The following is a 12,302-nucleotide window of genomic DNA, read 5'->3' as shown; positions in this document are numbered from 1 at the left end:
CGAGGTGTTACCTGAACATTGCCACCTGATCATATGCAAATATCGCGCGGCATGAATGCAAATTTATGATCAGCTGAACGGTAACGTGACATGTCACATGATCACTGTGCGAAGTGCGAAGTGCAAAAGCCTTAACAACACAAAAAGACCATTCCATCGACTGACAGTTTATACAGTCAGCGCAAAATTACATTCTCTTCAACGAGCTAACTACAGCTACAGCTACTTATATTCAACAAAATGGCCACCAAGGTAATTTTATATTTTCACGAATCTTCGCCTGAATAACCAATCTTACTTACAGTGACGTATGTACAGAGAAAAAGCAACGTTCATTTCATTCCATTCCACGTAGTCGTACTGACGGCACTGACGTGTCCAGTCCAGTTGAAATTTTAGAAGATTTTCGGCTTTGGTGTTTGGGGTGTGGTCAGCTTTTCTCTCTCTAACTGTTCTGATCACTGTTGTTGTACCTGTAGCACGAGTTTAATGTCGAAATGACCTGTGAAGGGTGTTCCGGTGCTGTAACCCGTGTGTTGAATAAACAGGGAGGTAAGTAAGCTGTAAACGTATCTAATTCATGTTGATTTTACTGAGTTCGTCGTACCATGGAAGTGGGTTATACTTCCATGGTCGTAGAAACAAGTATCAGTCCAACTATAGTAGTACAGTGATATGGTACGGTCAGCTTTTCAAAATTTCAACACAGATGGACTTGAGTACGGCATAACTTGAGTTTGAATAAAAGGACAAGTCCAAGTCTGGTAAAAACTTCTGCTTTATTTGAATCCCAACGTTTCGACTGTGCACAGTTTTTTTCAAGGGCAAAAATACAAAAAAAAAGTATGAAGCAAAGAATGGGAGTACAGAAAATGAACAAAAAGATAAAATGAATCCAATAAAGTGTGTAAAAAATAAGAGGAAAGCACAAAAACCGAAACGGTAAGAGACTAGAACAGTTGATTTTACGTGAGAAATGATCATATGTAACATTGTTAAGTGAATATTCATGATAAGAAAGAATGCACCGTGCCAAAAAAATGTTACTTTACCGCCAAAGGCAAACCAGGGTCATATTTCACCCTGCTATGGAAACGCTGCTATGTTGTATGCCAACACATACACTAACCATAGATAAAGAGTGAATGTTGCTCGATACGTATGTTTGAACATTTATATCAAACAATACTTGTACAAACCATTACACCCAATGCATGTGATATGTGACATGCACACATGAAGTACATGGCTTATTTTTGAATTTCTTTCAAAAAGTTCTGTGTGGAGCAATGCTGAAAAGACATGTCGCTATCTCAGTAACAGCTAAAACAATATCAAGCATTCTTTCCAATACTCTTCATTCAGTCATAGTTCCTTTCATGTAGGGTCTATAATAGTTCAACTGAATTGTAGGCATTGAACTAAAAGTAACCTTACAATTAAGCAAGTTACCATTAAAAATAAGACTCACTCAGACCATGGAAGTGGGTTATACTTCAATGCTCAGACAAAATCTATTTACCGTTAAAAAGTAAAATGTTTACATTACAGACAAGGTGACTGATTTCCAAATCGATTTGCCGGCCAAGAAAGTCTTCATACAGTCGACCTTGTCTTCTGATGAGCTGCTGGAAATTCTGAAGAAAACTGGCAAAGCGACTACTTATGTTGGAACAAAGTAGATGAAGGTATGTGAGGTCACTGTATTTACATTATAATGTAAAATCTAACACAATGTAAACTTCGATCAAGTAGCTGTTAACATGACATAATGTATCACTACACATATAGTTGATTTTAAATGCAAAAACAAAGCAAAAACCTGGTCTGTGATTTATGATTTACGCCACATTGCACTGTGTTTACAACAAGTGTTTACAATAGCATTCCTGTATTTAATAGCATACCAAGTCAAGCACAGTGAAACACTGATTGTCTGAGCTGATAGGCGGTCAGGTTTTTTTTTTTTTTCGTTTTTTTTTTTTTTGGGGGGCGGGTTGTTATGGAAAGTTTGGCTAGATGATTTAAATGAAAGAAAGCAATGGTCAAATTTCATTCTTCTGTCAACCCCTTTGCTGTATGTTGTGACAGTAAATGGACTTATTTGTAGAATACACATTTCAGATATTGTGGCCATCACTTCCTCCTACAGCTTTTGCTATGGTCTGCCATTTTAATGATCTATACATTCATATCTTGTACTTTATTATGGAGATAATTAAAACTTTATAAAGCTCTTTTATGTAAAGTAAAATCCTTGTTTTAATAGAACATTATTTTTTTCTCCAGATAATGCATTCAAGGATAACCATCATTTGAGAAGCAGCTGAAAAATAGATTGTTGCAAGCTTTGTTTATTGACTTGTATAACCATCAACTTCAATTTTTACCATTTAATATTAGGCAGCCAACTTCTGTGTCTTCACAGTTTGTGTTAAAAAGTAATTATTCTCCGCAATCATGTTATAAAATTATTACATTCAAGATTCTGTCACAGCATGTCAAAATCAAAATAGAAAATCGATACAGTAATATTTGTCATCAAAAGTATAAACAATTTTTTTTTTTAATATGAGAATTAAAATCTTTTGTGGACTGTGATGCTATGCTGTTGGTCAAGTAACATGAACAAGTTTTGAACTTTCTCTGTTTTAGAATTTACATTTATTAGTATCTCATATCCAAAAGTTGTAGCTGGCAGATACTGTCACAGCATGTTATTAATCTATATATTAATATTTGTCACCAAGACTTTAAAGAATCAATAAAACACATTTTTATTTTTTGAGAAATTCAAATGTTTTATCAACTCTGATACTATGCTGTTTGTCAAATGACATGAGCAAGTTTTGAACTTTTTCTGTTCCAGAATCATTTTTTCATTGGTATCGCGTATCTGAAAGTGTGTAGTTTATGTGTTTTTACTTTTAGCTCTGTAGAACACGTCAATGCCTGTCTTGTTAATCAACCTCTCATCTAAATAAAATGTTGTTTTAGAAAATGAATATCTTGGATCATGTGCGTTTGTTGGTATGATATTTATGAATGAGCCAAAAGATTTTTATGATTTCATCATTCATTTCAATGCTGCTGTAATGTGGAGCTACTGGGTTTGTGGGTTATTATCATGCCGAGATGCACTGTGACAGGCAAAGCTGGAAAACCTGAGGAAACAAAACAGGGTTGAAGAGCCAATTGGAAAGCAGTAAAAATGTCTACTGCTAGTGCTAGGGTGACTAAACTTGAAACAAACTTCTAAACCTGGTTAAAAATAGCGCCAATATGGCATTGTAGCACAACTATTTTTGGTCATGCTCCTAGCCTTACAAGACCACAAAACAGTACATTTTTATCAATCAAGATAAGGGGTTTAGGCGGGATGTAGGAATGACTCCATAACTTGATGAGAATTTGGACCAGAGCAGTGTTGTGCATTATACATCAGGTGTCTCTGAAAAAATAGAAATATTTTTTAGCTCCACTTGTGTGTAGAAATATCACTGAATACAGATTTACTCTAAGCAGTGGGTGTTTAATTACAGGATGTGAAAAACAACAGCTGCCTTAATATTACTCTAGGTTTAATATTAGATAATACGGAAACAAAAAGATAAAACAAAGCCATAATACCAGACATTGTCATAGATGGTGTCTGGATTGAATCATGCCTTGACATATCAGATTGCCCATTCTGTTTATGGTATTCTACTTTCTTGATATGTAAAAACCTATAGCTCTGTTACCAGCAGTATGCCACATGCAAATCAAGTTGTACACATTCAAAAGGAAAATACAGGATAACTAAAATTGTTTAGTTTATCAGAACAAGCATGTATGTTTGTCTACGTCTTGTCTAGATTTTCACTTCATTTTTATCTAGTGTCCATGAACATGTTTTGACAATGACGTGTATTATTAAAAAGAACACTGTATTTTATAGTTGTGGGGAAAAAACATTGCAAAAACACAACACGTTTTTTTCCTCAAAATTTATTCTTACTATTAAAGGTGAAAAGATTCTTGGTAAAGTACATACTACAATGAGTAACACTAAAGTCAAGCACTTTCTCCATGTGCTATACCAGCACTCATTTATAGCATTCATACCAAGTGTAAAAGTATACCAACTGTTTTCAATTAGTTCATTTACAAGCCTAGAATGTGGCCTTTTTAATGTGGTCAATTAGCAACTGAAACAGTATACTTTTACACTTGATATGGATACTATAAACGATTGTGGTACATACAGAAAACACTTCACTTTGGTGTTATGGGTTGTAATAAAATTGTCGTCTGTGGACATACGATTCTCAAAATAATAGGAAAATACATCATTCTTAAAGAGACCATCTTGTTCCAATAAAATGAATTAAAAACAAAACAAAATAAGTGATGTCATTAAAATATCCAATATTCAAGAAAGCAGCAGAAGTAAAACAGCATTCTTCTATTTACAGTAACGATCAGCTTTCATTTTTTCCCTCCTGCAAATGGAAAAAAAGAAGAAGAAGAAATTTTGTTGAAAATCTAAATAGGTTTAACCATTGAGCAGTCGGTGTAACGGTAAAAAGGTCGATTTGATGATGTTAGTAGCCATGGTAACAATGAATAAATGCCTGGGAATTTATTCAAAACATAGTCAGATGCAAGTATTCCATTTTATGTTTTGGGATTGTAATGATAAATTTGCAAATAACATCTGTTCCATTATTCATGTACCAGTAAGGTCTAGAAAAAAAAATGTTTATTAGGGCCTAACTTTGGTATATTTTATCTCTTGATTGAGTGAGGGAGAGAGGAGTTATAAATTCAAGTGTATGTAAATTATATGCAAATTAATTATGCAAAATAGTCTACATGCTAACTCCAAGTCTGGGGAGAATAGAGGGCCTATTCATAAGTAACTTGATCACATATCATTTTGATAAGATACAGGTTCATCAAGGTAAACACTTAGTGTGATGTCTTGTAGCAAGGTTGTAATTCATTGAACAGAGGTCAATACAAGAAGTTGCAGTTTTTGTATCCTTACCTGTCTAAAAGCTTTTCATGAAGTTTGCCTTTCTTTCGAGCTCTGTCTAAATCTTCTTTGGCAGCAGGGTTTATTCTAAGTCTTCTGTCTTGAAAACTTTGGAATTTTTTCCTGAAAAAAGGACATCATCACATTACTTTACCAATAACAAAAATATACAGTAAACATTCATGTGAATCCATCGGAGACTACATTGTAGATTAACATATTAATCTTTCAAAGCTTTTATAATTGTAAGTACATATTTTTCCTTCAATGGTACTACGAGATGTTGAATTCTGAATAACGAAGGCAGGAAAGTGGCCTTAACAGAATATTCACAATAAAATGTCACTACAGATTCTGTATAAAATGATGAATCACTACGAATAAACCCACAGGATAGTGTTTTTGAAAACACAAAACAAGTCTTCATACAAGACACCCCCCCCCCCCCCCCTTCAAATACTCTACTACTATATGACAATGGTGGCATGATTTAAAAGAAACAGGTGGCAACTAACAATTACTACATACATATAGTGTCTTTTTATCACGCTATATTTTGATAGGCGATGGCGAAGGTAGAGGTCAAAGGTCAATGTCTTGAAAAGAAAGCTTACACCTGATAGTATAGGGGTAGACACTTGATTGGAGTCTCTATGTACTACAGATTTGAGTTATGCAGTAACTGTTGACATTTTGAGCACAAATACTATGATGACTGCCACTGTCAAATTAGCATATTTCGTAAAACAAAGTGATGTGCATATGTCTGATATGTCTGATATATGTCTGATATGATATATTTCCTTTGTGACAAGTTTGACTGACATTGGATATTGCATGTCAGAGATGGCCAGACGGAGCCCATTGCAATAGCCCCCCTTCACGGGACTAACAACTTTCATATTTTGCATACTTTGCTGGAGACATTGCATTCCACAGCTTAAACTAAATTTTATATGTACATCTGGATCATAATATGATATTGCATCAGATTTCTAAAGATTGGCAAATTATTAAATATTGTCAGCATTTGGGGAATTTTCCACACAATTACTGGGTGAATAAGTCGCGTGCAGCAGACATTAAACACAGAACTGATATTTTGGTCTTAAACACCTGTTCCCCCTTACAAACAAATAACAAATTGCAATATTTCCTTCCTGTTTGAATTTTCTGTGTTTATACACAGTTACAATATTTTCATTTTTAATTAGATTACTGCAGTGTATACCATTTTTTCCATTACATATGTGCATGTACATAAACACATGATTGTTTTGTTCAATGTATAGAAGTTCATTGTATTTTTTTTGAAAGCTACAATGGACAACCGAATATGAATCATAAAATAATAACTAACAGGTGGTACAGTCCATATTTGACTGATATAAATATAAACATTAAACTGGAAACATGAGGGATGTGAATTTTTAATGAAAATAATCAGGCCACAAAAAGAGAATGAATACAACAGTGTTCACAGCAGTATAGACAAGGTTGATAAGAATTTCCTACCAAAATAGTTACTCTGTTAGACATGACATTCATGCCACACAATCAGCTATAACTCAAAAGAAGCTTGATAGGGCTGAACAATATGATATATCTTACAGTCTATCGTATAATGTGTTGAGTCTTAAATCAATAACTAAATCTATCATCCTATCTCATTTCTAGGAAGGGCTACATGAAAATTTACTTGGATGACAATGTACAGATATGCAGAAAGTATGTGATGTCTTTGGAGTACACTGAATGTGTGTGTATATAGTGTCATTTATGTTGTTTAAAATATTTGCTTCACTATCATTCATGGTTTCATTGTTCGGATTCTCCGAGGTATTCTTGTTGTAACTAAAATACACTCCATGGCTTCAACACTTTATTATGTTTCAAGACTATTTTCACAGTTATACACTTGAGACTATAAATCTTTAGCCATGTAAATGAGAGTTCAAAAGGGAGAACCAGGGATTGAACTACCTAACATCCATCTATCTAGTCTTCAGCTATATGATTAGCATGCAGTCATTCTAAAGAGCATCACTGACCAAGCAAGGTCAAGGGTCAAACTGTACTTTTAAAGGGCAGGGTTCAATCACATGTTTTCGCATCAGTGCTATATTATCTGGAATTATACGATTACATAGGATTATTCTATTGTTCAGAAACAATGTTTTCTCCAGCTCTGCCAGACTGCTTTCACATTTAAATTTTAATACTAACTTATGCTAACCTGAAGTGGACCTTCAGCAAGTTACATTGTATGTGAGTTATAACATTTGGCTCAACTGATAATAGTAAATAACTGATAACTGTAAATGGCTTTGCATTGTTTGTGTGTCATAGTATGGTATGGGGTTTGATAAGACTCACGAGGGATTTCATTAACAGATATACACCCAGAAGGTGAAATTTGCAGAGACATGTATGCCATGAAAATAGTGACTGAGTACATGTATGAGCCATATCAGACCAAAATCTTTCAAAGTGGATGACAAACCATTGTTTAAAGTACACATAACATGAAAACATTGAGATCATGATGAAATACCTTAGAGGTTAGCTTATTATCCCACATTACAGGATCAGCATGAGGGGAAAAAAATCGAAAACAAACGACAATGACGAAGGGAAATAGAGATAGATAAAGAATATAAATTCACCACATTGGATTTTAATCAGATTGCATTTAGAGGCACATCATGATGTATACACATACATGTAGTGATAAAAATACAATAACACTGTGCATTGGCAAGGATGTACTGATAATAAAGAACCAACAATACTCAATCATAAAATACTTACACATAACTAACTTCACAAGATCCTAATTCTCCTTTGTCTTCTTCTGGAACGTGATCATCTTTCTGTTTTTTAACTCTGGGTGCACTAGAACGAATCTGGTCATTGAAAAAACACGACTTAGTATGACACATCAATAAACAATCATCTTTCTGTTTTTTAACTCGGGGTGCACTAGAACGAATCTGATCATTGAAAAAACATGACTTAGTATGAAACATCAATAAACAATAAACATGAACATATGTGCTGGTACTGATCTCTTTTTTTTTTTTACATTACTAAGGCCTAAAAAAATAATTGTTTGGTTCTGGTTTATACCCGACCTCCACCTAGCTTTTCACTGCCGACCCTAAACTTTTTTTACGAATTCAAGAAAAAATAATAAAATTGCAAAAATTGTGAAGTCTCATGAGAAATAGTGGATGCCATCAACTTAAAAAGACACTGAAACCTGTTCTTCCAATTTGTAATAGCTTTACATCTGATACTATAGGATGAAATAAACAACACATAGACCATTTGGAAAACAATGGAAAACCTGAACTAGACACTAACACAGAAAAAAAATATATAATAAAATACACAAAAAATCTACCTACCCCACCTATTCTAAAATTGAGCATAACCGGAACCATACAATTTTTTTTTATTAGGCCTAATATGAATACATGATTCCACTATACAACCTGATGATAACTAATACAATATCATACTTAATTAAACATTGAACTAAAATCCATGACATGAAATATTCTCTTACCTTGATGAATTCATTTTCACCTGCTGTTTGACTCTTTGCAACGATATCTCCTTCATTATTATAAGAAACAAAACATCCATTGTTACTACAAAGTGCCATCTTCTCCTGAAAAAAAAAAATGATTCTGTTGTAATTTGATAAGATAAAATGTAACCCCCTTTTTTTTTAATTACTACCAGTACATTTTCATTTGAACAATTTTCCATCCAACTGAACTAAGCAATGTCCTTCGGGCAATCTGACTGGTGGTGTTTGACTTTAAGTAATTTACATACATACACACACATGCATAGTACCACACACACACACACACACACACACACACATGCACGCATGCACGCACGCACACATTTCACCATGCCTATAGCACAACCAAACCTCAATTCAGTTATGCTAAAAAAACAAAACATGATTGCCACACTTAACTCTATACAATGTATGCATTCAGTAGATAAAAGACTCATTGTTTCGAACACTTCTTATTACTTGCTATCCTGTGTTAACAAATGACAGAGTGTACTACAAGACAGCATATCTTTCAGTTTCCATATCTATTGATTCATAACTTACATCTTGGAAAACAGCCTCCCACTGTTCCCTGGCACCAATTGCATCTGACCTGCCAACCACCAAGCCATCAGAATTAACAGACAGGTATTTACCATAACCAGACTTCAATGCTATGTGGCTGTCAGATACCCTCACTGCTGTAAATTGCTCTGGTGGTTCTGGACCTTCACTTACTGAAAATAAGGAAAAAACACAAAAAACAATTAAAACATTTCTGTAATGTAACATATTGAGAAATACTAGTTCATAACTTTCATGTTATATCAATTTGATTGATGAGATTTTAGCTATTTTACAAGGATTGATTCTCGCATACAAGTGTAGAATGTACAGTTTCTTATTGGTTTCTGTGTGGTTGTACATGTATAAAACATAGCCAGAGAACACTTACTTGAAATGGGCTGTACATTGTCCAAAATGTAAAATGTGAATCTATGATCATAATTACATCATTTACCTACTACAAGATATATGACTAATTAATATTCATTAACATTAATTATATCTATGAATAGAATTTTTCCAAAAAAAAATTATGACTTTTTACATCAACCTTGAATCTTGTATTATACCATACTCAAGCTAAGTTATTTTCATTGAACAGAAAATATGGATTATATACCCTGGCCATTGTATGTCATGCCAACCCATGTCTACGTCACTAGTTCTGCAGTGCTCAAAATACCAGTCAAACCATTCCAAATCACCATTATTTTCCCTGTTTTTTCATAAATTATTCTCCAATATTTTTGTTCATTCAGCTGGAAAATACTCGTGAACTAAGGGTTGTCAATACGAGTCGCTAGATGAGTAGTGATAAAACCCCTTAGGTCACTCATATTTTCCTTGGTTGAATGGAAAAAAAATATTGAGAATAATATCTAATTTGAAAATCGTATTGTAAGATCTGTGTAACAATAATAATTAAATATGCAGATTATAAACATTTTAGCATTGTCCAGATACATACGATCAGTGTGGGGTACTCCAACTGTAAATAAGCCATTGTCAAGGGCACATATAAAGGCATTTGCATGCATCTCTATGGCAACACTACCATGGATTTCATCAACTGTAGAAACACACCACCAACCACCTGTGGAACCAAACATAAACAACAAATATACTCATCAGGGTTTTCAATAAATTTAGAAGTAGGAACAAAATAAGAAAGTGTGGGGTCAACCAGCTGTAGAGCAGCTGGCTGGCTCAATCACAGATTGGCTAGTGAGGGTTGGATGTGGGAGGGTATCACCCTCCCAGCCTGAAGTCCCACATGAGTTCAATATACATGTACATGTACTTTTGGAGTGGGCCAGCTGTAAATATTCAATAAGTGGCCACAAAAAATCTGCATTGAAAACATAATTTGGGAAATTCATTCAATCAGGGAGATTTTAGTACACATGTACACTGACACAAGTATTTTACTTGCCCAGGAAAATTTGCTTACCAGTCAGTCAATATTTAATAAGTTGATGGCCATGGGTAGTATAGTAGCTGGCTCTTTAATAGGGAAACAGTTACCCCTGCTTATAATACAGAGTGAAACCAGCTTGGCAAATATAAACCAAGAATCGTTTGTATTTTGTTTCAAATAAATCATCATTGATTTACACAGCTAGGAAGTGAAATCACCATGAGTTCGTCCTTCCTTTCTTTGGGTATCAATAATGTGAAATAATACTGAGCTCTCTTTTCACGAGTCTAGTGCAAGGTATGCCATTACAGGGCGCCCTCACACATTGGTCAACCCCTTCAGGTGAGGGCAGACTGACAAGACATATCTTACAGTATAACTTTTCATCTGGTTTCCATCACATATTTCATCATCTATCATACATGTAGCAGTCCTACAAGATGTACATGTATACTGTTTTTGTGAAGGGTTTTCTTCTAGAACTCCTGGGAGCATATTGCCTGCCTGTAGTCTTGAAGGACTAAAAGTACTACTATTTCAGCTATCCTAACAAGCGAAAATCAAAATGGCAATTAGGATAGCTGACATAGTGTAGTATATAGTGTACATGTATATAATAATAGTGTTACTCCATTCTCGACCACAGGTAGGCTAAAGAGAACATATCAGGACAATTTCTAAAATGTATTTGTTTCAGTTTATCATGTTTTTGCTAAGTTTTGAACCCTTGGAAGTAAGCTGGTGAAACATATTAAACATACTTGACTAAATTTTGAACATACAAGAACATATAAAGAATGGCGTCAAAGTTTAGTCTCAGCAAATACATGTACATTTGTATTTTAGTAACAAATACATTTACACACATTAATCATTTGCTCTTCAACAAAATCAAGAAAATGATTCATCATACCATGTGTGGCAGCATCTTCATCCTTTACATCTTTTTCCCCGTTTTCTCTCTTCCTTTTCTTCTTGTGTTTCTTTTTACTATGAAGAAAACAAAATTAAAACAAAATTAATGTAACGTTAACTTTACAATTATAAACATAGTTTTATGAGGTACATACACATGCATGTTACAACAAAGCTGCGATACCTAAACTTGGATTTTGATCAGCGTTGAGAACCAGGGGCTGTGCATGATAAATATGATGAAGAAATTATGCTGTACACGTTGTTTATTTACAATATTTGGCTCGACAGAAATACACTTTCCCTACTGATGATTCTGACATCGAATCGAATCCCAACTTCTGCACATGATTGATAACATTAATTAAGAGAAGACCATTTGCCTCTGAGTCAGTACTTTTACGGTTTTACCTGTCACTTTTCATTCCCTTTAACTTCAGTTTGCCTCCTTTTACGTGTGAATATGCTGACATATTGCGTTTGAAACCTGAAAGACTTTGATACTCAAGAAAATGCTAATATTTTACATGAACACCCGGCCAGCTGACTAAACCAAAACAGACGCCATTACAATCACGTGAGCACTTTCATACGAGAGTACAAACTGTTCCGTCTTGCAGCATGGAGATGAAACCTAATCTCGTAATTTCACGCGTGAAGATATAATAAAACATGGCGACCTCCATCAAGAAGGGGAACCCTTCGACCAAATCTGTAAAGTCGACTCTTTAGGACATTATTGTAGATTATGCACCGTGAGCGGCCAGTTTCATTTGTATCGATAATTTCCGAGGATGCCTAAAGTC

The 12,302-nt window shown here is 34.4% G+C and overlaps 2 protein-coding genes across 2 annotated transcripts; one reads left to right on the top strand and one right to left on the bottom strand.

Moving 5' to 3' along the window:
• Window positions 1-111: 111 nt before the first annotated feature.
• LOC144438464 (copper transport protein ATOX1-like) lies at window positions 112-2,969 on the top strand. Its single transcript, XM_078127494.1, has 4 exons — window positions 112-252; window positions 480-552; window positions 1,552-1,688; window positions 2,290-2,969. Exons 1-3 carry the CDS (start codon window positions 241-243, stop codon window positions 1,680-1,682), a joined length of 216 nt encoding a protein of 71 aa, XP_077983620.1. The 5' UTR covers window positions 112-240; the 3' UTR covers window positions 1,683-1,688; window positions 2,290-2,969.
• A 1,045-nt stretch (window positions 2,970-4,014) lies between these two features.
• LOC144438894 (protein FRG1-like) lies at window positions 4,015-12,066 on the bottom strand. The gene is made up of 8 exons (XM_078128117.1): window positions 11,908-12,066; window positions 11,495-11,571; window positions 10,132-10,257; window positions 9,162-9,334; window positions 8,592-8,696; window positions 7,832-7,926; window positions 5,033-5,143; window positions 4,015-4,484 (listed from the first exon to the last, which is right to left on the bottom strand). Exons 1-8 carry the CDS (start codon window positions 11,967-11,969, stop codon window positions 4,448-4,450), a joined length of 786 nt encoding a protein of 261 aa, XP_077984243.1. The 5' UTR covers window positions 11,970-12,066; the 3' UTR covers window positions 4,015-4,447.
• Window positions 12,067-12,302: the final 236 nt, after the last annotated feature.

Source organism: Glandiceps talaboti, chromosome 8 (assembly GCF_964340395.1).
Source record: "Glandiceps talaboti chromosome 8, keGlaTala1.1, whole genome shotgun sequence".
Classification (NCBI taxonomy): domain Eukaryota; kingdom Metazoa; phylum Hemichordata; class Enteropneusta; family Spengelidae; genus Glandiceps; species Glandiceps talaboti.
This window is presented reverse-complemented; position numbering and strand designations above follow the sequence as displayed.